This window comes from Colias philodice, chromosome 6 (genome assembly GCF_061535455.1).
Source record: "Colias philodice isolate Cphi_HAF_F1 chromosome 6, ilColPhil1 Martin Lab GWU primary, whole genome shotgun sequence".
Taxonomy (NCBI): Eukaryota; Metazoa; Arthropoda; class Insecta; order Lepidoptera; family Pieridae; genus Colias; species Colias philodice.
In genome coordinates this window covers 120,548-148,524 of record NC_143091.1, presented here as the reverse complement: position 1 = coordinate 148,524, position 27,977 = coordinate 120,548, and the positions used below count along the sequence as shown (strand labels likewise).

The following is a 27,977-nucleotide window of genomic DNA, read 5'->3' as shown; positions in this document are numbered from 1 at the left end:
TGATGTCATTTTTGTTATTTAAACTAGTTAAAAAACAGTTTAAAAAAGTTCTGTCTTGGACGTCCGTGTGTCTGTATGTGCGGATCCTTTTTCTTGTTAACACGATAGCGACCGAAATACTTTACTAATCGAGTCTTTTTTTTTCTCTTACGCTTGAGTATGCTCAGGAATAGAACCCTTTCATTTTTCAGGGTCTGATTCGATGTGGTTTAATTGTTATTAAATAAACAAAAATAATAATTAATAAATATTTATTAAAAAAAAATTATGAGGCGTGCACTTTTGGATTTTCCAAATTTTTACTGTTGCTATTATTATGTCGTTTTAAATACACATTTAACCCGTTGACCACCGAGCGGCCCGATCGGGCCGCGACACAATAGATTTTCTATTGTGTCTGTGATTCCGGGACTGAGGGATTAATGAGTAATTAGGATTTTGCTTGAATTTCCACAACACTTTGATGCTAATAAATTAATAATATTTGATCGATGGGTAAGGTCATAATCATTGTTTTATCACGGTCACTAGGGATTGATTAATCATCTATTTTAATTCATTTGTAAAGAATAACATAAAATATTTTTAGCTTTTTACCTAAATGTTTATAATAAAAATTACTTCAATGAAATTGGCATTTTATTCAATGAAAATAATTGACATCCGCCTTTGAGCAGAATTTAGTGAAAATTCAGTATTTTTTTAATTTTGGTTTACTTTTAATTGAATGAGTTGAATGAATTTCCCATTTTAATCATAATCAAGTTATTGTTTTAATGACTAATTTAATTATATTATCTAGGTTGTAAGAATTATAACTATTACAGTTATTACATAGTATACAAATAATAATTTAAAATTATATAATGTTTTTCCTTATTGTGTACTACATACATGCAAAATAATAACAAACAATACTTAAGAGTTATGTAGGTACATATCCTGTGGGCATGAGGGTCAAATGTCGATGATAAAGTACAGTCGGGTACAGTCGTGTTGGGAAGCCCACGTGTTATAATAAATTCGTAAGTTTTTAATTTATATGCAATATATGTTTGTCAAACTTTTACTTTCAATTCCTTATACATAATATAAAAAATATAATGTGAATAAGTCGGTTGATTTGTCAAATTATTATTCTCAATTGAACAATTTTTGTTTTTACACTAAAGTGTTCAGACGAGCGTTTACATATTAGTCACCCGTCTTATCGAAATCAAAATACAAGATAGAGATGAAATTAAGAAATAAATAATGAATCTCTGTTAAATTTGCAAATAAGGTAAATAAGGTAGGTACATTCCAGCTAATTTAAATAACCTAATCAAAAAATTATGGTTCATTTATTAAAATTTTTTGAATAAACAAATTTTGATTCTGTAATGTAAAAATTATAGAACTAGATATTTTTTAATTAAAAAAATTAAAAATTATCTAGTTCTATAATTTTTATAAAATCATGCAGAATACAATTTTCAAATCACTTTAAAGTTTAAACAACTATCCCCGTATAGAACCCTAGCGTGCCTAAGCACTCTCGCGACCTTGAACCTAACAATATCTTCACGACTGTACATCACTTAGTCGTCTTCACTCTTCACCGCATTACATTCACACACTGCTAACAGATCTGACGTATCATGTGGAAATATATATTATTACTCTATTTGAGTACTGTTTACTGCGATTACAAGTATGAAACGAAATATTTCAAAGTGCCGCTCGACCATTTTGGCTTTCAAAGGAACGAAACTTTTAACATAAAGTATTTGGAGAACAAGGAACATTGGGACAGCGGGTCGGGACCGATCTTCTTTTACACTGGAAATGAGGTTAGTTCACTCAAGATACGTTATCAATAGTTCGTTAATTTTATATGCAAATGTACCTATATGATTTGCTCAAATTGTCGATGCATACTTGAAACATAAACATGAGATTTACCTATATCACTGCATTGTTTTACCTAGCGTTAATTCGATCTACTCTACCTATTGTTTACCTTAGAAACCAAAAACAAAACTATTTTCTTAATTAATACGAAACATAGGTTTGGTTTATTAAAACATACCTACCTACCTACATAGTTCTAAAAACAGTCTCTAAGCAGTTTATACAGTGTGTCCGGACATGACATACCGATATTTGAAGGGGCTATTCTCCAGGTATTTTTATCGACAATTCAACCCCTCTACAGTCCCCTACCTCACCCCCCTCAAAATGGCAAACCTATCAATTCGGATAGTGAATTTATGAAAATTGTAATAACTTCGAAAGTGAGTGTCACAAAATACTAAATTTGGTTTTATTTGAACAATAAAAAGTTATTCTAGGGACCACTAAATAAATTTAATTGATAAGAGTGATGAAACATACTTTAAAAAATTCGAAAACCATTTTGAGGGGGGTGAGGTAGGGGACTGTAGAGGGGTTGAATTGTCGATAAAAATACCTGGAGAATAGCCCCTTCAAATATCGGTATGTCATGTCCGGACACACTGTATATTTTAAATTCTCAAACTCGTGAATGTAATTTAAATTGCTGTAACATAAACAACATTCCTTTAAATGAACAAGAAACAATTTTCATTCCGCCAACAAAGAGCACTTGAGATAATTTATTGCTATTAGGTATTTATCAAATGATGCATGATATGATTCCTTGGACAAGTTCTTACTATTTTAAGAATTTATTCCTTAAAATAGTAAAAACGGTCCCGCGGTTTTAGCCGCACACAAAACCACGGGCTTAGCATAAGCCTATGTGCGACCCGGGGTTTTCAATATAATATATTCGTCAAATTTCATACAATATGAGCGATTTTCGCCGTGAAAGCGTAATAGACGGATAGACTTTGCATTTATAACTACCTACATATGTTTTTCAACACTCGTACCTAAATAAATCGTGTTGGTCAATTATTATCTCTGTAAACAAATAGATTAGGTACAAATTGGACGCGTTATCAACTTGTTAGTTTAAACTGTAAGCAATTATTAGACCGTTCACAGAAATAGTCGTTATTCGATAAGTATTGTACCACAGAATACTTATTATTAGCTAACGCTAGTTGTAAGAAAAATTTATGGAATAGGAATCCCTTGCCAACCATCCTACTCCCTAAAGGAGAATGGGCATTTTACTATGGAAGTTGGGCCTGAACCCTTGAGTTGGACCAATACACATGAGATATTGTTTTTATAATAAGTTTATAATAGATCATAACGCATACATAAAGGGAAAAATATATATAAAAAAATAATCAACCGGGTTTTTGTACAGTCACATCAAGTTTTATTTCTTTGTGTATAATATTTTTTGCAATAAATAACTGTTATAAGACAATGACAATATCTGTATGTTACTCCCACAGAACAATAAAAACAAATAGAAGTGCTTTAATGTCATAATTAGTATGAAAACCAGTGTCGCCAAACCCACACATTTAAACCGATAGTTATACAGTACACTACAAGTAAACTATGCCTTTGATTGGACTGCTTAATTTGAGTAAAAACTGACTTAGGTTATAAATTCAGCATTTTAATATGTACCCTAACGCACCATGTTACGGTTTATTTTAGTATAACATCTCTAGGTATATTAGCTGTTTTGTTTCTCATTGCACAGAAATTCCAAATTCGAAAAACATTCAGCTACTCCACAACAGAGGGCGTTAGTTTTCAATAGATATAACTTTGAACCTCAACACATAGAGATAAGGTTGAAATTTGTGTCACTCAACATTAATGACATTAAGGTTGATGTTCCGACCGTCCCTCCATACATTTTTGATTACCTCTAAACACTTAACACAGACACTATTTCTTTAAAACTAATCATTTTATCACTTCTCTATAATGAAATGTGTGCGCGTTCGACCTTTTTAATCAATAATTTACAATATTTACTTAGAAAAACAACAGTAAAATACCGGAAAAATTTGACACTTCTACAGTAGTGTGCGTGACTTTTGCCAAGCGAAACACGACATAAAGCACGACATCTAGCGCATAGACTATATACTTATTACAGATCTAGCGCGTCAATGTCTAAACGAAAGGCGATGTTTAGACATTGACGCGCTAGATGTCGTGCATTCGCGTTCGTTATCTTATGGATAATGAGCATAATTCTAATAAATCAAAGTTCTGTGTAAAAATTGAGTAATTTCATTTCCAATCGTTCAAAGAAAATAACAATAAAATAAAATAAAACTAATGACCTTAGAAACTATGTTTTTTTTTATTTATTACTCATTATTGTTCGTCCGTCGTAGGTCTGTAAACTGTATTGTACACTGAAGGTAAATGGTACTGTAGGTACTTTAGTTCGGCGTCGTCGCTCGTCGGCTTGATATAAAATTACATTCTTGATTTCATTGACACGCGCTATGATTTGCGCGCGGAATTTCTTGTGTTGTGAATTTATTTTTGTATGCTATGCATTTTAATTGATTCAAATTGCAATGTTTCTCTAGTATGCATTTGAGACTATATTGTAAATTGTAATAATTGATCGTGGGTATAGTAATTAATTATTCTAATAACGCAATTAGTAATATATGTATTTTCGGTGGGATTCAAAACAAAAAATTGGCCCGTGATTTTTATGAAATTTCACCACATTGCAAATCACATCAATCATAGTTCATACACATGTATCTATGACGAAAGTGATTAGTATTGTGGCTAACATTGACTCATCAGTTCATCACTGAAACCAGTGATAAATCAGTACCTATATCATATTGTGTTTGAATATTTTTAAACAATGATATAAGTATACAATTATTATAAATCGGTAAACTATCAAAGTAATCACAAACTTGCAAACATTGCATTGTTAAAATGTCCAGTAGTTTATGAGCCTATTCATTACAATCAAACAAACAAACAAAGTTTTCCTCTTTATAATATTAGTGTAGACAAACACTATGAATACGATCACGAATGCAAATTCAGGGATTTTCTAATTATTGCTAAATAATAATTGAATTCATTTTGAAATACTCTATAATTTTTAGACATTTATAATGTGGTGCTCATTTTTTTTGTACTGCTAACGCTATTGTAGGTTCCTATTTTCGTTGTTTTATTTCAAGTGAACACGGCCATACAATTTTGTCACGAGCCGCCTATGATTGTAGGTACTTTTGTTAGGCTCCTTCGTCGTCCGCGTCGGCTCGAAAGTTCTTGATTTCATTGTCACGCGCTATGATTTGCGCGCGGATTTTCTTGTGTTGTGAATTTATTTTTGTATTATTATTATTTTTTATTTATTTTTTTATTTTATTGATTCAAATAAAATATTTCACTAGTATGCATTTGAGACTATATTGTATTATGTATAATTTATCGTAGGTATAGTTATTCTTATAACGCAGTTATATTTTCGGTGGGACAATTTGACCCGTGATTTTTCTGAAATATCACCACGTTGCAAATCACATCAATCATACACACGTATGACGAAAGTATAGTGGCTATAATTGACTCATCAGTTCATCACTGAAACCAGTGATAAATCAGTACATATATCATATTTTATTGTGTTTGAATATTTTTTAAACAACGATATATACAATATTATTATAAATCGGTAAACTACCAAAGTACTTCCGAATTTTCAGACAGACAAACAAGTAGTTTGAACACGCAGTTTTCTTATACTAGTAGCAAAAATCAAAACCATAATATTATGTTTCCCTACTATATTTTACTAAAAGTCGAGTGCGTCGAAATCGTAAATAATAATATGTTTTTCACCTTCCTGGTTATTTTCCCATAGTAAATAGTGTTTTAGGTTTGTTGTTGTAGGTAGGAATAATAATAATTATTCTTACATGTTGGTTATGAAATGTATATTGAAATAATTTACTTTCAAATCATTAGTGATATAAGTTTTGAGTGAAAATGCTTGGATCAGCATAATATTATATGGTACTTCAAATACATGTTTTGATAAAAAAAACAATAGTGTAATAAAATAAAACTGCGTTTTATTGTAATCAATGTTGACAATTTTAAATTCCAAAATTATTGATCAATAAAATTGTTTACACCAACAAATATAACTTTTATTTTTATAACAATCGTTCATAATATAAACCGTAGCAGGTGGCGTTTTGAAGTTCTGTCTACTCATACAGAAAAATGGAAAACTTGTTTTTTTTGTAAACAATTTATTACTCATGTTGTTTGGCAACTCGAAGCGTGGTCGTCCGTCGTAGGTACTTTTGTTCGGCGTCGCGTCGTCGTCCGCGTCGGCTTGATATAAAACATTCTTGATTTCATTGACACGCGCTATGATTTGCGCGCGGAATTTCTTGTGTTGTGAATTTATTTTTGTATGCTATGCATTTTAATTGAATCAAATTGCAATATTTCTCTAGTATGCATTTGAGACTATATTGTAATAATTGATCGTGGGTAGGTATAGTAATTAATTATTCTAATAACGCAATTATATTTTCGGTGGGATTCAAAACAAAAAATTGGCCCGTGATTTTTATGAAATTTCACCACATTGCAAATTATATATTATACAATTACAATTACAATTATTATAAATCGGTAAACTATCAAAGTAATTACAAACTTGCAAAATATGCTTTTCCGAATTTTCAGACAGACACACAATTTTATTAGTTTGTTTTAGCAAAGTAGGTACCTATACCTATACGCTTACGTCGCGCGTCGCGTCGTCGAAAACGGTGCGCCCAGAAACAAACATACCTAATTCAGTTACAATCCTTTTTTTGTTCCGTAATTTATTGTATTTATTCTAATACGATTTTTTTTATTCGTCGGCCAGTTCTACTAGGTATAAAAAGATAAAATTGAAATATAATTATTGTAGCGACAGCCATATTATGTTACTATGTTTTCGTAAATATGTTTTTCACCTTCCTGGTTATTTTCACATAATCTTATCTTATATATAAAAATGAATCGCAAAATGTGTTGGTAAGCGCATAACTCGAGAACGGCTGAACCGATTTCGATCATTCTTTTTTTATTATATTCCTTGAAGTACGAGGATGGTTTTTATGTAGAGAAAACGTAAATATTATGTACCACGGGCGAAGCCGGGGCGGACCGCTAGTATATATATATAAATGAATCGCAAAATGTGTTGGTAAGCGCATAACTCGAGAACGGCTGAACCGATTTCGATAATTCTTTTTTTATTATATTCCTTGAAGTACGAGGATGGTTCTTATGTAGAGAAAACGTAAACATGTACCACGGGCGAAGCCGGGGCGGACCGCTAGTCTTATATATAAAAATGAATCGCAAAATGTGTTGGTAAGCGCATAACTCGAGAACGGCTGAACCGATTTCGATAATTCTTTTTTTATTATATCCCTTGAAGTACGAGGATGGTTCTTATAGCTAGAGAGCTAGTTAGTTTAGTTTTAGTGCAGTGGCAGTGTAAATGTTGTTGTTGAGGTTATGTAAATTTAACACTTTAGTTAACTACGAAGATATAAAGAAATGAGGATAGGACACAATAACTATTGGTTGAGGTATTTATAAACTCATAATATACTTTTAAAAAAATCACGTTTTAATAAATTTCTAGAATTAAATTAGAACAGCTGATTCAAAATAGCCTAAAAAATCTAATAATAATAATTACGCTTCACAGCAAGAAGAAATGTACCATATGTACCCGCACAAAGTCGATATTGTGTTGCCTACCGTTCGACTCAATGGCTAGGGTTGTAACTACCTTTAATAATTATTACCAAACTAATAAACCGAGTGATGCGAAATAACCATAATTCTTTTAGAGTTTGATAAAATGATCAGGCAGGTATTTTCTTTAATCCTCTGAATTCTCGGTTACTAAATTGTATCGTTGAAATTATTCTTAATCGCGTAAATTTAATAAATAATCATATGGAAAACACTTTTCATTTGTTTTTTTACTTTCACGCCCAACTACTATACAATAATTACGTTGTTTCGGTATTTTGACGAGAAAACGCAGGAAACATCCGTTGTATCATTTTAGATAGATTGTATATTTTGTATCTGTAGAATTGAAATCAAAGCTATGTATATGTTGTCTCCATTCTTTTCTTATCGGATTGTTGATCCCAATGCGAATGCGTCACTTAAATTTTATAAAAGACAATTAAGAACATCAAAAATAAAGTGATACGTAAATATTTCACAGTGCAATATATTATGTAATTAATAATAATTATATATTTATGAAAAAATAATTACATCAGATTTAATAATAGCAATTGTTTTGAATGTACATAATATGAATAAATGATTACATCATAATAGTAATAATCACAATTGTTTTATTTCCCATTTGTTGCAACCCTAGCATATTTTCATGTAGCAGCAGAAGTACCTACACTGGCGGCGCGGCGGCATCGTGCGACATCAAAGGCATTGCCTTACTAGGTAAGTTTATAATGACTCATTTCTTTTATTATATAATTTACGTTTTACTTTTACAGAATCCGATTCAATGGATTATGAAGACGAGTCACACAACGCCATACGATAGTGATGATGAATGAACATTTCAATAAATGCATGCGTGTTTTTTTATGTTGTTTTGTAATTGTTAATTGTTTCTTAAATAAAGAAATAAACTAAATATTTAAATGATGATTTGTTATTTGCAATACAACTTTATATTTGAGATTCTTTACAAATGTATATTTAGTTTTGTATCATCAAATTTATAAATTTTATTCCATAGTTTTCAAAATTAAATGTAAATGACCATAAAAACATTAATAAAGTAAATCATTGATGTAAGGTCAGGGAACGTAATACATATATACATCTGACCATGTAGAAGCTAAGTCTTGTTGACTGCTGAAGTCTGTAAAGTTTTGTTGTCTGCTGAAGTCTGTACGCAATGAAAATGTCTGCCGTTTCGAAAATAAGTTTTAAGACCCTAATAAATAAAATATATGAATGGCAGATCTGGTCAAATACTTTCAAAATTGTATTTTTTTCAGCACTTTCATAAGTGTCTGCCAGAATGTTATCCGCGTGATAATGGTCTGCCATTGTTATTTTCCGATAGTAATAATAATCTATTTTCAAATATCAAAATGGCAGACGTGGTCAAATGGTTTCAAAGTTCGCCAAAAATTTGCACCTGTCTTACCTAAGCGCGCGCCCCGTCCACCACTCTGGGCTTAGTGACTCCTCATCTCATGTATAGTAGGTATAGGGGAATCAACACACAAAAATCCAGGTCTGGTCAAATACATACAGGTAGCTTTGCGCTAGCTCTCTAGCTATTACTTCTTATGGAGAGAAAACGTAAACATGTACCACGGGCGAAGCCGGGGCGGACCGCTAGTAAATAATAAAATAATAAATAGTGTATTAGATTTGTTATTGTATACCTACGAATAATTATTCTTACGTCTTGTTGGGAAATGTTCAAATACCTACCTATTGAAATAATTTACTGTTACAAATCATTAGTGTTATTAGTTTTGAGTGAATAGGCATGGATCAGAAATTCAGAATATAATATGCTACTAACTACTCAAATACATACATGTTTACACAACAAACACCACTGACCTCTATAACTATAAGTTATAGAGGTCAGTGACCGTCAGTGACAAACACTATGGATACCTACGCTCGCGAATGCAAATTCGGTGATTTACTAATTATTGATACCTAGTCATTGAATTCGTTTTGAAATAGCCTGTACTTTGTAATTTTTAGTGTTATAGACATTTATAAAATGTGGTGCTCATTTTTTTGTAATAAATCATCCCGAACGCTATTGTATTTTCGTTGTTTTATTTCAAGTGAACACCTATACAATTTTGTCACGAGCCGCCTCTGGCCTCTGGGTGAAATAAACAAGTCAAATGATTTTTGTTCTAATTGTATTTTGGTAGTAGTTTGTTTAGAATTTACATTACCATTGTTTAATTTTTATTTTGTATTTGCAGTAAAATAAAAAGATGAAAAACTTCATTAGGTATATTGTACGACACCTCACTCTGAATCGCGCTAGCGAAATTTTTTCGTTACAGAGCACATATACAACTTTCGGACAATCTTCATTGAGGCCGGCCGGCAAATCGAGTATGTCGAGAAACTTCACTTATTCGATGGAGGTATTCTACCTTCCTTCCTCCACAGTTGTGGGACCCCGACGTGCATTGAACACGCAGCTTTCTGATACTAGTAGCTAAAATCAAAACCACAGATATGTCTGTGATCAAAACCATAATAATATTTTTACCTATTATTTTACTAAAAGTCGAGTGCATCGAAATCGTAAATATGTTTTTCACCTTCCTGGTTTTTTTTCCATAGTAAATAGTGTTTTTGATTTGTTGTTGTATGAATAATTATTCTTACTTGTTGGTTATGAAATGTATTTTGAAATAATTTACTTTTACAAATCATTAGTGATATTAGTTTTGAGTGAAAATGCTTGGATCAGCATGATATCATATTTGCTACTTCAAATACATGTTTTGATAAAAAAAAAACAATAGTGTAATGTAGGTAATAAAATAAAACTGCGTTTTATTGTAGGTAATCAATTTTGACATTATTTATTTCCCAAAATTACAATAAAATAGTTTACGCCAACAAATATAACTTTTATTTTTATAACAATCCTACTTCCTACTAATGCGAAAGTTCATACATGTTTCAAAAGAAAAACTTTTACTTTTACTAGGTATTATTTCAATTTATCCGGTTTAATTAAGACTTAATATTGATACATATGATCATTATAAATACAAATAGGAATTAACAATATAACGAATACGTGGCACAACTAAAATTTTACCGATACCACCCGTGGTCATTCTCCTTTGTGGGTCATTTGTAACAGGATGGCGGTTCTACAGCGAAAAAAGAAAAATGATGGTCAGAACGCTGATACCGGATACCTTAAGATACTGTAATATAAAATATTACTAGATTAGATAAAATATTATAGGTAGTATCTTCACCGTGTGTGACGCGCTTTACATTCACGCCATCTAGAGTTAAATCTTTATCATTTTTGTATACGTCTGTGTGTGTAAACGACCCTGTATGCAATGACAGATGTTAAAACGCATAATTTTACCGAATTGGGTGGATTTTAAGGCAATGATATAACATATTTCAATAAAATATAATATTCAGTAACCGCCATGACTATTCCTAGGTTTGATGACTATTCCAATTACGCAAAAACTCAAATAAACTAGAAATGTAGAATTCAGCGCCATCTAGCGGGATATTGGCTGGGAACAGATCGTTGCAATCACCTTAACTTGATATTTATCTGATGCTATGCCCTGAGGGATGTCAGCCTTGTTATCGATATCGAGATATCGATAATTCACAAATAAATATTTTTTGTGTATTTTTTTTTCTTTCTATTATACGAGTATTAGTGTCCGACCGAACTTTCGGTTTCGGTTTCGGTTTCGGCCGAGTTTCGGCCAAAAATCAAGTTTCGGCCGCAGTTTCGGTTTCGGCCAAAATCGGCCGAAACTTTTGCCGAAACCGAAACTTATTTCGCAAGTTCAGTGAACTTAGTTCACACATGTTCACGCTCGCCTAACTTCGTTTTCCTCGGCAATGCTTTGACGGACGCTGTCAAAGCGTTGGTTGACCCACGCTGGTGGAAACAATTTTTGATTATCTATGTTGAGATTGGAACTGGGTGTAATAGTAATTAATAATAATTATTTTTATATAAGAGGTACCTTTAAGAGACTGATTATTCTTCTTAGTACAAATACCAATCCAAAGTATTAAAGACTCTTTAATAAAGAGAAAGATCTCAAAATACCAAAACTTAGTATTTAAAGTAACAGTAAAGCGCGTCACACACGGTGGAGATACTATAATATTTTATCTTAAGATACTGTTATATTTTATATCACAGTATCTTAACGCATCCGGTATCAGCGTTCGGACCATCATTTTTCCTTTTGTCATTGCGTACTAAGACCACCCCTGTAGAACCGCCATCCTGTTACAAATGACGCGAAATTTTGTGGGTCATTTGTAAAATATATTAAAATATTATAGTATCTTCACCGTGTGTGACGCGCTTAACAATTACTGATTTGATTTAGATGACTGATAGTGATTTTACTGAGAACTTAATTTGAAAAAATAATAAAAATTAAAATTGTTATAAATATTATTTATTTTATTTTATATTAAATAAATGATTACAACAAATTTAATATACTGTGTTTTCATTTCATGCCTTAATTAAGGCAAAATAATAGGTAAAATGCACCAAAGTTCAGTATTTTTAGAAATTTCATACTTGACCACGTGAGTTTCGGTTTCGGTTTCGGTTTCGGCCGAAACTGAAGCCACGGCCGAACATTCGGTTTCGGTTTCGGTTTCGGCCTGGAAACCAGTTTCGGTCGGACACTAACGAGTATAGTATAATGTGTCACATTTTGGAGTATGTTTATTACTACTAAGTACGTCTTTTTATATTATTATTATTAAATAAAAAACGGAATAGAATTGTATTAACTATTAATCTATATCTATACTAATATTATAAAGAGGAAAAGTTTGTAAGTATGTATGTATGTATGTATGTATGTATGGTTTTCACGCAAAAACTACTGGACCGATTTCAAAAATTCTTTCACCATTAGAAAGCTGCATCTTTACTGAGCAACATAGGCTATATTGCATTTTCAAAAAAATTAGAGATCCTTACCAAAAATGCAATAATGTAACCCAAGGTGTAAAAAAATCCTTAATAAAACTTCTGTCATCGCGTGCGCTGCGGAATCTATTGAAGATAGAACAAAAAAATGTTCTACGGTATTATAGAATGGATCAATATCTACAAGAAAGTCCGCCATACCATATGTCCATCTTCAGTAGTTATGTTACTACAACAACTTTTTTACGTTTTCAAAGTAAATAGAAGTGCCGACAGTAATCAAACCATGTTATCCATACACATATATTAATCCTTATCCCATTAAATGTTGTTTTATTATAGACTGTTTCAATACCAGCAAAATACTTTTTAAATGAAAAGAATTGGATATTCCATTCAAAAGATATAACGAATTTTTAAAAGTGTCAATCTACAGAAAATAGTAGGTATACTGTTCGAGCAGGCCGTAGTGCGGGGGTCACGGAGGAATTCTACCAATATGCGTCTTGACGGAACACAGTGGGGTTTTGGTCGGTAGGAATCCGACATAACCCACGGCCCCTCCCCCGTAAGCCGTGGGTATCTATGAAAGATTTCCCCGACCTATAGTAGACTTTTCACTGTAACGATATCGCTATCTATGCGGGTGAAACCGCAGGGCATTGCTAGTTTACAAAATACAAACAGAAAATATGCATTATTTTAAATCTTGGAACTGCCGTAGGTTTGCTGTATCGGTGGCCTTTGTTAGACTGCTTAGTGCTGTTCGGCATTCAGTTAACTCGTCACGTTGCATTTATCCATTTCTCTTTTAAATTAGCCTCTTTGGGAAATCTGTAAATAAATTGGACAAATGAAAGCTAAGGAAAAATAAAATAAAATTTAATATTTATAATGTTTGTCTTTTCTAAAGTATCGATACTGTCGATATGCGCCACAAGCATCACTAAAGCGACATTCGTTTGTTTATTGCAATAATATTCCAGAAATTCTTGTTTGCTGTTCAATCTATAATAGTACTAATTTCTTACGGATTAAGGTTCATTTTGACTAGATATTTGTATATAATTTTGACAAATTACAAGCGAAGATATAACATAAAATATTATATGTAAAATAAATAAAAATAAGACTTACCGATGGTATGAAATGCCTCCATTGCTGATATTATTTCGTCTGCTATCATTTTTGCACTCTAATACCGAACAACACGTCCTAATTAATGAATAAATACGGAAAAAAGGTTTGACAGCTGACAACCGACTCGAATATTTTTCTGCGCACAACTGAGAGCAAGTTAGGTGATCTTACCTTACAAGTGATCTTACCTTACAGTGAGATAAGGTGCGTATAAATTAAGCGCGGCAGCCGCGCGAGCCAATGTTCGACCAGAGTTGACGTTCATTTGCTGCGCGAGCCAATATGTAGATATATTTTAAGTTGAACGTAGTTGCCGCGCGCGGCAGGCGATCCATCACGAACATCTCTTCTGTAGGACGCCAAAAGTGTAGTCATTTTCTTTTTCAAGTCAGGAATAGGTATATCCATTTTCTTACTGATTTCTACCCACACAATATACCTCAGCGATTTATTGTGGTATTGGGAGGATTTGCTGTTCCACAAAAATTCATTAGCGCCATACAATTGTATTAGTAAACGGCACTTTTCGTTGTCCATTTTTACGTAGACGCCGCGCGAGCCGAATCACCAAAACTACAAACCGTCCACACGGCGCGCGAGCGAACGCCTGAAGCTCCTTTGATGCGGTCTCAAAAACCGACAGTGAGCGGATCGCCCCGCGGCACGTTCGAGCGCGGCAATGTTCGCGTCGCCGCGCGCGGCGATCCCGTCTACATAGTGCGCGGCCGCCGCGCGCGCCTATGTTCGATGGTTTGCCGCGCTTAGTTTATACGCGGCTTTAGAAGTGTGATGTGGGCGTGGCCCACATCACACTTCTATCTACTTTACTGTTCTGTGGTTACTCCAATTCACTTTCACTTACAAATACGTACTAATCTTAAGCCTTCTAATAACCGAAATACACTAATATTATGTTTTGTAACATGTACCTATACCGTGTTTATTATAATTCAACGTAGTTAGACGTTTTTTTGTGGTTAAACTCAGTCACTCCAGTGACATTTAGATTTATATTTACTTCACTCGAATTAAAAACACCGTTAAGGTGCGTATAAATTAAGCGCGGCAGCCGCGCGAGCCAATGTTCGACCAGAGTTGACGTTCATTTGCTGCGCGAGCCAATATGTAGATATATTTTAAGTTGAACGTAGTTGCCGCGCGCGGCAGGCGATCCATCACGAACATCTCTTCTGTAGGACGCCAAAAGTGTAGTCATTTTCTTTTTCAAGTCAGGAATAGGTATATCCATTTTCTTACTGATTTCTACCCACGCATCATACCTCAGCGATTTATTGTGGTATTGGGAGGATTTGCTGTTCCACAAAAATTCATTAGCGCCATACAATTGTATTAGTAAACGGCACTTTTCGTTGTCCATTTTTACGTATACGCCGCGCGAGCCGAATCACCAAAACTACAAACCGTCCACACGGCGCGCGAGCGAACGCCTGAAGCTCCTTTGATGCGGTCTCAAAAACCGACAGTGAGCGGATCGCCCCGCGGCACGTTCGAGCGCGGCAATGTTCGCGTCGCCGCGCGCGGCGATCCCGTCTACATAGTGCGCGGCCGCCGCGCGCGCCTATGTTCGATGGTTTGCCGCGCTTAGTTTATACGCGGCTTTATTGTGCGCAAAATAAGAGCCAAATAAATAAAACTTTTTGCCTTGACTGTACAAGAACCCGGTTGATTTATTTTTTTATTTTATTTTTTTCGTAAGGTATGTGTAATGATCTATCACAAAAACAATATTTCGTGTGTATTGGTCTTAGCCCAAGTTTCAGGCCCAATTTGCCCATTCTCCTTTAATTTTAATCAGAAGATATAATTAAATCTATTTCATCATTACTAACATAATTTTAAGGTCGCATAAAGATTGTATTTATTATCTTTATCACAATTCTAACTCCAGGGACAAATTGAACTATTTGCGAAGCACACCGGCTTCATGTGGGAGATCGCAGCTGACTATCGCGCCAAAATAGTGTTTGCTGAACACAGGTAATCTTCAGTCTAGTTCTATAATATAAGTTTTAAAATATTTTAACTCAAATGTATCAATAATATTTGACTTTTCGCAAAAATGTTACAATATTAGAATATTGATGAATTTGGCGGTTTAGAACACGTGTCCTAATTCACTTGTATCCCATTTTACAATAAAGAAGTTAGCCATTGTTGCAAGTAGCATTCATTATTGCTAATAAATTAAATACATTTTATGAAGACGCAGTAGGTAACTTTCTTCGCGTACTTCTTGTACATTTACTAAGTATCAAATCCAATGTCATCGGTGTTTCCCTCGAATCAATCAACCAATCATCAATCAACATCATTAAAATCGTTAAAATTTCCAGATACTATGGAACATCGATGCCGTTCAACAAGTCCCTGGACAATGACCACATTGGTTACCTGACGTCCGCCCAAGCGCTTGCTGATTACGCAGATTTAATCAACTACTTGCAGGGCGGCTCGCTGCATCCTAAGTCGCCTGTTATTGCTTTTGGAGGTTAGTTTTTATTCTCCAAACTATCGAAATTTATTACGATCAAAAAATTTTTTTTTATCATTCGTCAGAGCTTTGATCAAGAATGTGTGTTCCTATTATATTTTTCAAGATACAAATTATCCAATCTATACTTTTGATATTATAAAGCTGAAGAGTTTGTTTGAACGCGCTAATCTCAGGAACTAGGTCCGATTTGAAAAATTCTTTCGGTGGTAGATAGCCCATTTATCGAGGAAGGCTATCCTCGATAGGCCTATATATCATCACGCTTAGACCAATAGCAACGGAGCAATGCGGGTAAAACCGCGGGGCACAGCTAGTTACAAATATTTGTAACGGTTGTGCTAAAATGCGTGTTAGGTACATATTGTTTAAATAGCACATAAATTAACGACTACATATTTGTGATTTTATATGAACATTGTTGTAGCTACGCGTCAATTGCATTTTAAATGAAATGCATGAGTATAAATTCTTTAGTTTATGCTCCATTCAAATATTTTTAACATGATAAAATATTGACTTTTATGTGAATTTGAGCTAAAAACTCCATACAATCTTTCCGTCTGTATACATATATTTTTTATTATTTTCTATAATTTCAATAGATACGTTCCATTGCCAAATGCCACTGATATAATTATTATTACATAAATTATAATTAATATTATAGACGAATCTAACGTCGAACCACAAATCGCATAGGTACTGTTTTGAAAAGCTTGCGAGTTGCTCTACTCATCTATTATAACCCAAAGGAGAAGTTAGTAAACTTTATATGTAAGCAGTAGATAATTTGTATAATTACTGAAATAATTTCAAAAATTGTTTCATAATTAGAAAACTAAGTTTTTCGGAAGTAGTATATTTACTATTTATAGGCGAATAGAATAGGCGAATGACGTCGATTTACGGAAACATGCTCCGCGTAGTATCTATCATAGGCTATGTTTGTAATATATTACAACTTACAGTTGGTGATGTAATATTGTTTCACACCCAACTAAATGGGTACGAAGGACCTAGTCATCGTATGATATTGTAAACAAATAAATCTATAATCCACAAATCCACATCTCAGGTTCGTACGGCGGCATGCTAGCAGCGTACTTCAGGATGAAATACCCTCACATAGTAGCTGGAGCCATCGCAGCATCAGCCCCCATCCACATGTACCCAGGCATGGTACCCTGCGACGTGTTCCATAGGATCGTGACCTCTAGCTTCAAGATCGCTGACGAGAAATGCGTGGACAATATACGACATTCTTGGGCTGTTGTCAGGTAAACGGGTTACGATGTGAAAAATACACAGACGGTAATGATAATTTAAATTTCTAACCTTTCACAAAAAATTTAATTGACTAAACATTGCATACGGTGAAATATGAATGGAAAACACAATATTTTTTATTGAAGAAAACAAAAGACATTGTTACCGGCATAAATTTCTCTTTCTAATAATGTGTGAGAATCGTTCTCTGAATCAATTTCATATTTACTTTATGAATGACGTCGCGCGTCGTCATTTTCGATATTCTTTATGGTTGGATATTGGTAACTAAGACAAAAAAAAAACCATAATGTACAATTTTCCAAGCAGATAATTCTCCAGAACTGTTTTGATCAAAATTCGTATATATGACACAGTTCAAAGTGCATCGCTTTTTTTAAAACTATCAGATCTTAGACTGTTCTTTATTAATATTGACTGTATCCTTTTCAGAAAATTTGCAGCAGCAGCAAACACAAGTGAATGGCTCCACAAGAAATGGAACCTCTGTGATCCAATCAAAGACGAAAAAGACATTAACATGTTGGTGGAATTCCTGCAGTCCATGTACGAAACTCTTGCGATGGTTAACTACCCTTTTGCATCGGATTTCCTCGTTTCCTTACCGGCTCAGCCTGTGAGGACTGTCTGTCAGTATTTGAACGAAACATTGACTGGGGAGAAATTGTTGGAAGTAAGTTGAAAGCTGTAATTCGTAAATAAGTAACATCACATTTTTCTAAATCGCGCATGTGTAATATTTTCTCTACAAACCTTTATACATAATTATTATGACTTCTATAACAAAATAATCTCGTCAATAATAACAAAGTGAAACAAATACCTATATTTCAATTAATATCAATTTAAAGGTCATTAATTTACTATATTTATTATTTTCTTACAGGGAATAGGAAAGGTGTTGCAAGTATTCACAAATTATGACGGCAAGGGTTCTTGCGTTGATTACAAGAAAGGTGACGATTATGGCAACCTTGACGCTGCGGGTTGGGACTTTCAGGTAAGATAAATCTAACTTGCTGTGCCCCATAGTGTCATGTTAATTTTAAGACATATACTATAACTGTATTACTTCAGAAAACTTCCACTTTAGGCACTTTGTGCATGCTATGATATATTTTTTCCCACTTTTGCAACAATTTTCTTTGGTGCGATCTAAGGGTTCATACGCACTATGCGGGTAGCCGCATTGCGGCTAGCCGTCCGGTTGACCGCAGGAATGAACCCTAAGTGTAATTTACTATTTAACCTGTCGCGAAATATGGAATATTCATAACGAAAAAAAAATCAATTAGAACCCATACTTCCTGAAATAAGCACTTTATACAAACTCGCCACCTTATTACATTACTATACATTAAGTAAGGTATTCGAGAAGTTAATTTTAAACCAATTGAGTAGTCATTTTGCATCTAATAATTTACTGCACACCAAACAATTTGGTTTCACAAAGGGGCGCTCAACCACAGATGCAGGAGTTGCACTTCTAACAAATATATATAAAGCATGGGAAAACTCAAAAAATGCTCTGGGGATATTTTGTGACCTCTCCAAGGCATTTGACTGCGTTGAACATTGTACTTTGTTACGTAAACTTAATCACTATGGAATTAAAGGAAAAGCCCAGAACCTCATAGCGTCATACCTGCATGATAGGATACAGACTGTAGTTGTTAATGGAGAACGTTCTAGCGGTGCGTCAATTAACATTGGTGTTCCACAGGGGTCAATTTTAGGTCCCTTCTTGTTCTTGGTATATATCAATGATCTTCCCTTTTATTTGCAGGATAGGTGTGAAATAGTTCTGTTTGCAGATGATACCTCATTAATTTTTAATGTGGATAGGCATGACCCAAATGTTGACGAAGTGAACAGTGCTCTTTTACACATATCTAAATGGTTTACTGCCAATAATTTATTATTAAATGCCAAAAAAACCACTTGTGTTGAATTTTTACTTCCTAATGTAAAAAAGTTGAACAGAGATATTACCTTGAACGGGGAGGTATTGCATCCTACTGAGTCTACTGTATTTCTAGGGTTAACATTGGACGAGAAACTACAGTGGGGAGCCCATGTCAACACCGCTGCAGGTAAGCTCAGTTCAGCTGCATATGCAGTCCGAAAAATAAGGCATCTCACCGATGAAGATACAGCTAGATTGGTTTATTTCAGCTACTTTCATAGCATTATGTCCTATGGAATTCTACTGTGGGGCAAGGCTGCAGATATAGAAACTATATTTATCTTACAGAAAAGAGCCATTCGCTCTATATATAATTTACGTGCTCGGGACTCACTAAGAGATCATTTTAAGAATACTGGTATCCTTACTGTACCATCACAGTATATATTTAATAATATTTTGCATGTACACAAAAGCTCCGACTTGCACACAAGAGTAGGAGATAGACACGATTATGGCACAAGGAACAGGAATAGAATTGAAATGCCATTTTTCCGATTAGCTAAAGTTAAAAATTCATTTATGGGTCAAGGTATACGCTTATATAATAGAATTCCTCACAATATTAAAGAGTATAGTAGTTCTAAATTTAAAACTTATATAAAAAATGTACTAGTTCAGAGAGCGTACTACAGTATTCAGGAATATATAGACGATAAAGACCCATGGAGGGTTATCGCGTAAAAACCACAGGACAGTTCTTTGGCATATTATGATATATTATTATGTAGTTAGATATAAGTTACATATTATGTAATATTGACATGATTTAAAAGAGCAACTATGGAGTTTCTTGCCGATTCTTCTCCGTAGATACTGCTTTCCGAATCGGTGGTAAATGTTAAAAATACTTATAAATGTAATGACGATTCGAAAGTGCTACTAAATAGTAGTCTAATTGAATAAATGAATGTTTGAGTTTGAGTTTGAGTTTGAGTATAGATTTTTTATCAGAATATCGTTCGCAAACATTACTTATTAGTTATTTTGAATTACACCACAGGCCTGCACAGAAATGGTGATGCCAATGTGCACAACTGGCAAGGACGACATGTTCGAACCATCGCCATGGAACTTTACGCAGTACTCCGAGGAGTGTCACAGGAAATACAACGTGTACCCGCGACCAGATGGCGCTGGTGTCGAGTATGGAGGCGATAGGCTACATGCCGCCTCCAATATTGTGTTCAGTAACGGTTTACTTGATCCGTGGGCGGGAGGTGAGGAAAATATTAATATGTTTCTGAACGATTGATAGTTTTAAAAGCTTATAAAAAAGTAGGTTTATGTATTTGATATTTTTGTCTATATTGCCTTTTTAAAAATTAGTGAAACAATTTACTGAGTTTTGTTATTGTGTTTGTAAGGATTATTAAAATATAAGCTCAAAATAAACTAGTCAAATATCCATACGTACTTCAGCGCAATTCGTACTAAAACTTAGTAGATTATATAAAAGAGACACATTCTTTACATACATAGGTAGAGATTGTCTAATCTAAAAATGAACGCCCCTCCACTGTGTTTACGCTCACATTCAAAGTACGTGTATAGACGCAATACACACAAATTGGTCTGCCTCATTGGTCGTTCAGTCCTCCAGTCCCGTCCATGCCCGAACGACAGGACCAGTTGGCCAACTAGTGCAAAAATGACGCGATGCACGACAGAACGGACGTGTCATTCCGTACATAGCGCGCTCTCCCCGCCATACAATGCTAGGCACCTGAACTGATCGCCCGATTAGTTGACAAATCAGTGCGCGAGTGTCAAAGTTTGCAGTAGAATCGCCGCGCGCACACATATAAAGTGGTTCAATAATTATTTGTCCTCACACATTGAAACAATTAAGTTTAGTGGAGGGGCGTTCATTTTTAGATTAGACAATCTCTATATAAATTATTGAAGCCTCTTTCATTAATAATTATAAAATTGGGCAATTGTGGTATTTAAAAACATTTTGTCTGTTACAGGTGGCATTTTGAACAGCATCAGCAAATCAGTGACAGCAGTAGTGATCATTGACGCAGCGCATCACTTGGACCTCATGCCAAGCACTCCTCAAGATCCGCAATCAGTTATTGCCGCCAGGAATATCCATAAGCAGAACATAGACAAATGGATCAGAGAGTTCAGACAAGAGAGGAAGAACAAACAATAGACAATAAATACTTTTTCAGTTTTTTAATCTTGTTTTATTTCGTATCTCTGCACCGCTCCTTGCGCATTTAGCATAACCCTAGGAATCATATAATATTGTATCTATTATAGTAGAGCCATTTTAATAGGCAACATTTGACAGTTCAGCAAAATTCAACTACGTAACCTAGTAACGACGACATAGAATAACATGATATTTCGTTTTGTTAGAACTGCACATTTGCTTAACTTTTTTCAATTACGATTACATATTTATAATAATAATCACGAGTGCCGCGCGACACTTGAGTGTTTACTCTTTGCTTGAGTGTGAGCGCACGTATTTGTTCCGGTGTGTAAATCTCAATTAATTTATTCTCGGTTTCGAACGTTCCGTGAGCTAACAATGGACGGGGTCGCCCAGCGGCCTCGTACCTACAGTACGCGCAGCGACATAAGTGCGGAGGGTTTTGATAGTGCGGTAATTATGGATATAACAAGTTTACAGACTCCCAGACCTGAGAAACGACCAAGAAATGAAAGTGACGAACAGGAGAATTTGGTTTCGGAGGAGGATGAAGAATATAAATTGGTACAAAGCAGGAAAAGTAAAAGGCTTTTGCGTCAGGATTCTGGCGAAAAAAGGAATTTAATTACACAAGACATTAACACCTGTATTGAAGTATGTATATCTTCGGAAAAGCCACTCCCAAAAAGAATCGGTTTTGCAAAATTACTTAAAGAGTTAAATATAACAACAATTCTTAACATAAAGTATAAAACCCCATATAAAATCATCATGAACGTCGAGAATAGGGAGATAGCTGAAAAATTGATAAATTCCAAAAAAATGAAAGAGCTAGGATATCGCTGTCGTATAACTACCGAAGTAAGTCTCACTTTTGGAGTTGTTAAATATATCGAATTAGAGATGAAAGAAGAGGATTTGCAAAAAACCTTCCAGAGTGACTATGAAATTGTGTCAATAAAAAGACTAAAGAGGCTTAACGAGGAGAAGCAATGGGTTGATAGCGAGACAGTACGCTTTTGTTTTAAAAGTGCAGTTTTACCTAAATATGTACTTGGATGTGAATGTCGATTTGAAGTCGAACCGTATACGTTTCCAGTATCGCAATGCTCAAACTGCTGGAAGTTCGGGCACTTGAATCGGTCTTGTCCAAAGAAAAAACTTACTTGTCCAATGTGCACTGGTGACCACAAGGATTGTGACACTCAAACTTATCGCTGTATAAATTGTGGAGGAGATCACCCATCATTCTTCAAAAAATGTCCGTCTTTCATCAAAGAAAAGGAGATAAGAAGTCTTATGTGCAAAAATAATTACACATACAAAGTAGCTTTAAATAAATATCTAGAACAAGAAAAAGATAGTGAAAAATACAAAAAGAGTCTGAACGAGCATTTCTTGCATAATTCTGAACAACCGCTCAAGACTTTTGATACTGATATGGTGGAAGAGGAAATAAATAAAATGATGGATAGTGACAGCGAATCTGAGGTTAGTTACGTCAGTTATACAGAAGAAGTTAGCTACGCAGACATTGTCCGTAATAGTAATAAAAGTAAGACACTAAAGAAAAAGGAATCAAGAAAGAAACGACTGAAAAACGTAGTCAGAGAAAATCAGTTACTTCATTCGCAAGAGGTAGATACAATGCCTCAAAGAGAAGAAAGTTATCTTGAAAATAAAGAACTACAAGAAGATAGAGAGAAACGAGCTAGAAAGAAAAATTTGGATAGGGAAAGGCTTAATGAGTCTATATTTATTTATTTATTTATTTATTTATTTATTTATATTTGGGAAACAAACAATACAATATATCATATAAACAAGAGATAACAAACCATACACATATCAGTAAAGTTTCCACTAAAAATTTAAATTCTTAAAAACAAATACACATTCAGTCACAAACAGTCTACTTGTGGATACAAATAATTATAGAAATAACAAGCATGAATACAATTCAAATATCTCAGTTAGTTACTATTGCATTTATTTCGAACTTTGGTTTTGTACGATTTGAATTTTTCGTTAAATAAATCAAGGTCACTAAAATTATTATTATAATTATGACAAACACGGTATAAATATGTATTTCTAGCAAATTTGGATTTAAATTTAGGTAATGCAAATAGGGCTTTGTCACGAGAGCATATACGCGGACATCGTAAGAGTAAATTGCCTAGAAGAAAAGAAGAATCGACGCTATTATTAAGTATCTTATATAAGAATACCTGGTCTCTTTCATGTCGACGATTTATCAAAGGAAGCACTTCCGGAATGGGACCAGACTGTTTAGCTCGTTTATAATTCAAATGTTTGATAAATTTATTTTGAATGTGTTCAATATTATTTATGTAGATATTATATTGAGGATTCCAGGCTGTAGAAGCATATTCCAATATAGTTCGTACGAACGAGTTATACAAAAGAATTAAAGTTGAACACATTTTAAACTCCCTACCAACTCTTAAGACAAAACCAAGCATTTGATACGCTTTGGCTGTAATAAAATTAATATGGGCTGAAAAAGTTAACTTATAATCTAAGAGGACACCTAAATCTTTTACTTCAGTCAACCTAGTCAGCGATGTTCCATTCAAAGAGTAATCGAACAATATAGGCTTAATTTTTCTAGTAAAAGTAATAACGTTGCATTTATTCACATTTAAGAGCAGGGAATTCACAGAACAGTAACGACACAAGTTAAGAAGATCCTCCTGTAGTAAAGAGCAATCACGTTGATCTTTGATCACTCTAAATATTTTCATGTCATCCGCATAAAGTAAGATATTACAGTGTCTAAACTGACAAATAACATCATTTATAAATATATTGAACAGCAGAGGACCTAGGTGAGAACCTTGAGGTACTCCAGAGGTAACTGGAATGAAGGAAGAACAATGACCTTTTATATTAACAGCTTGGCTACGTTCTCTGAGGTATGATTCCAGCCAACGTAGGAGATCGCCATGTATACCGGCCACCCGAAGTTTGTGAATTAATAACGAATGGGAGATTTTATCAAATGCCTTCGAGTAGTCGGTATAAACCACATCCACCTGTCCACCCCGGTCCATAGCACAAGCCACATTATGAAGAAATTCACACAAATTAGACTCTGTGGATCGTCGGTCAATAAAGCCATGCTGCTGTTCAATAATAACTGGTCTGATATGTGGAAATATAGCATCATAAACAACTTTCTCAAATAATTTCGCGATCGTATTTAATTTTGAAATAGGCCGATAATTTTTGATATTATGTTTATTATATGGGATAATAATTTATTATATGTATATGGGATAAAATTCAAAGTATTTTTTTTACAGACACAACAAATTTGGAACAAAAGTTTGTTAAAATAGTTAAATTAGTACTAGATGCATTTAAGACATTTATTTTAAAAACTGTAAGTAGCTGCGATACGCTTAGAAATTTTATAAGTTTGTTTAATAATAATGGACAGTAATAGTCATAATATATATATTAGTGCTGGGCGAGGTTCTGGGGGGTCTATTGACCGACATCTATGCATTGCTCAATGGAACTCCCAGAGCTTATTTCCAAAAAGACAAGATCTCGAATTACTTTTAAACCGGGAGAAAATTAGCATATGTTTAGTAAGCGAAACTTGGTTTAATTCAGACGCTGTAATTAATATACGCAATTATAATATTTTTAGAAGAGACAGAAATGATGGCTATGGAGGAGTTGCTATTATTGTCCATCGTTCTATACTTATCCAGCCCTTTCCTATAATAACCAGGAATTCTGGGATAGAGGTTATTGGTATTAAAATACTAAATTGTAAGCAGTTAAAGTTTATCGCCTCTGTATATTGTTCACCGTCTGTAAGGACCTCACAATGTGATTGGGATGATATTTTTTCTTTGAGTGTTGAAAAATCTATAATTGCTGGGGACTTCAATGCCCATCATACCAATTGGTCGAATCGAAACAATACAAGAGGCCTTCAATTGTTCGATGCTTCTTCCGATTTTAATTATGTTGCATTAAATTCTGGTGAGCCAACTAGAATTAGATTAAGTAATGGTAGTCTGCAGGAAAGCGCACCCGACGTAACATTCGTTTCAACTGATATAGCTGTGTTTTGCAAGTGGAGTGTCTCAAAAGAGACCTTAGGCAGTGATCACATAATAATTAAAACCCTCTTAACATATAGTGATGATGGTGGTAGTATAATTAAACGTCGTAATTTTAAGAAAGCGGACTGGAATATATTTCGATCTACTTTTAGCGAATGTTTTTCTGAAAATTGTATAGTGTTAGATAGTGATAACATTCAATCAGTATACGATAAATTTATAGAAAACATTAATTATGCGGCCAATGAAAGTATACCCTTTTTTAAAATTGATACATTAGATCAATCAAAAAATTTTAGACCCAAACACTATTGGTGTGCAACTATATCCCACGCCATAGCCAAACGACGTCTAGCTTTAAAGACCTTCAGACGTAATCCTACACCTGATAACTTTGATAGACTTTCAGAGTGTATTTCTGAAGCTCAAAAAGTAACTAGACAGGTAAAAGCTAAAAATTGGCAGAGTTTCTGTGATAGTCTCGATCAAACCACAAACTCTTCGGATATGTGGAGAAAGATGCGCTGGATGAAAGGTATGCGAACTACTTCATTTCAGGCTTCCGATGACCAAAAAGAGCAGTTACTATGTTCACTAGCACCTGATTTCGTTTTGCCCTCACATTTAACGTTTAAATCTAATAACTGTGAGCTAGAAAGTGAATTTAGCTTTGCAGAACTTTCCAAGTGCCTGAAAAAGAAAGACAGTTCGCCTGGCACTGACGATATATCTTATTCTATGGTTTATAATCTGCCTGTGGCGGGAAAGTACCACCTCCTTAATATATATAACTGTGTTCTTAAGAGTGCAGTGATACCGGATCAATGGCGCGATATCAAAATAGTTCCCATTCCTAAACAAAATATCAATAATCAGGCCCCCCCTAAATTCAGACCGATTTCCTTGATGTCATGTGTTTGCAAGATATTTCACGCTATGCTAGCTAAGCGCCTCGAATGCTTCGTAGAGAGGAACAAAATTTTGCAACCTTCCACTTCAGGATTTCGTAGAGGTCAATCTAGTATAGACTGTATTGTACGCCTTGTATCGGAAATTCAAACCGGTTTTTCTAAGTATACTCCGACATTAGCTTGCTTTCTGGATATTGATAGTGCATATAATAACGTCTTAGTTGACCAGCTTGCTATAATATTAGATGAACTGCATGTTGGAACAAAAGTGTGTAACTATTTATACACGTTCCTCAAAGTAAGACATTTAAAAATTTATGGCGCAACTAATAACTCCACTGATGCTAAAATTCGGTGGACCGGAAAAGGCTTAGCACAAGGCGACCCGATATCCCCCCTTTTATTTAATATAGCCACCTCTCAACTATATAGATCCCTAGATAGCAACATGCGTAGTTTACAATATGCTGACGATTTTGTATTTTATATACAAAATAAAGATTGTAATTTTAGGGCTTTAAAAATGTCTCAATGCATTAATTCAATTTCATTAGCTTTGGCTCAAATTGGTTTAGACATCTCATTGGTAAAAACACAGTTATGTTTATTTAGTAAAGCAAGAAGACGTGAACAAGTATCGATTGTGATTAATAATAATTTAATACCATTTGTTAACTGTGTAAAATATCTGGGGGTATGGCTAGATAGCTCATTATTATGGAATCTCCATATAAATGAGCTTCAAGCTAAGACTCTTAGATTTCTTAATATTTTAAAAGTGCTAGCAAGTTCGTCCTGGGGAGTACATCCCATACACCTTCGTAGGATTTATATATCGTTGATAAGGAGTAGACTGGATTATTCTAGCTTCGTTTATGACTGTGCTGCTAAAACTCATTTATTAAAATTAGACCGTGTTCAAAATGCTGCCCTTCGCGTTGTAGGTGGCTACATTAAAACCACCCCCATTCATGTGATGGAATATGACTTGTGCATTCCGCCCCTTTTTTTACGAAGAAAGTACTTAGCTTATAAGTTTTGCCTTAAAGCCCAATCAATGTCAGGTAATATAACGTTAACTTTTGTAAACAATTTATCACAACAAATTAACACACTATATTTTCGGAGAAAGAAAAAACCTCTGCTGGCTACTGTTTACAACGAGACCGTAAAAGAAAAAATAAATACTTGCTCTTCTTTAAATATTTATAATTTAAG

The 27,977-nt window shown here is 34.2% G+C and overlaps 1 protein-coding gene across 1 annotated transcript; it reads left to right on the top strand.

Annotated features, from left to right (window-relative positions):
* Window positions 1–1,578: 1,578 nt before the first annotated feature.
* On the top strand, window positions 1,579–21,763 carry LOC149487393 (lysosomal Pro-X carboxypeptidase). The gene is made up of 8 exons (XM_089696007.1): window positions 1,579–1,832; window positions 15,717–15,805; window positions 16,162–16,316; window positions 17,398–17,599; window positions 18,042–18,282; window positions 18,496–18,609; window positions 20,579–20,795; window positions 21,549–21,763. Exons 1-8 carry the CDS (start codon window positions 1,641–1,643, stop codon window positions 21,734–21,736), a joined length of 1,398 nt encoding a protein of 465 aa, XP_089552133.1. The 5' UTR covers window positions 1,579–1,640; the 3' UTR covers window positions 21,737–21,763.
* Window positions 21,764–27,977: the final 6,214 nt, after the last annotated feature.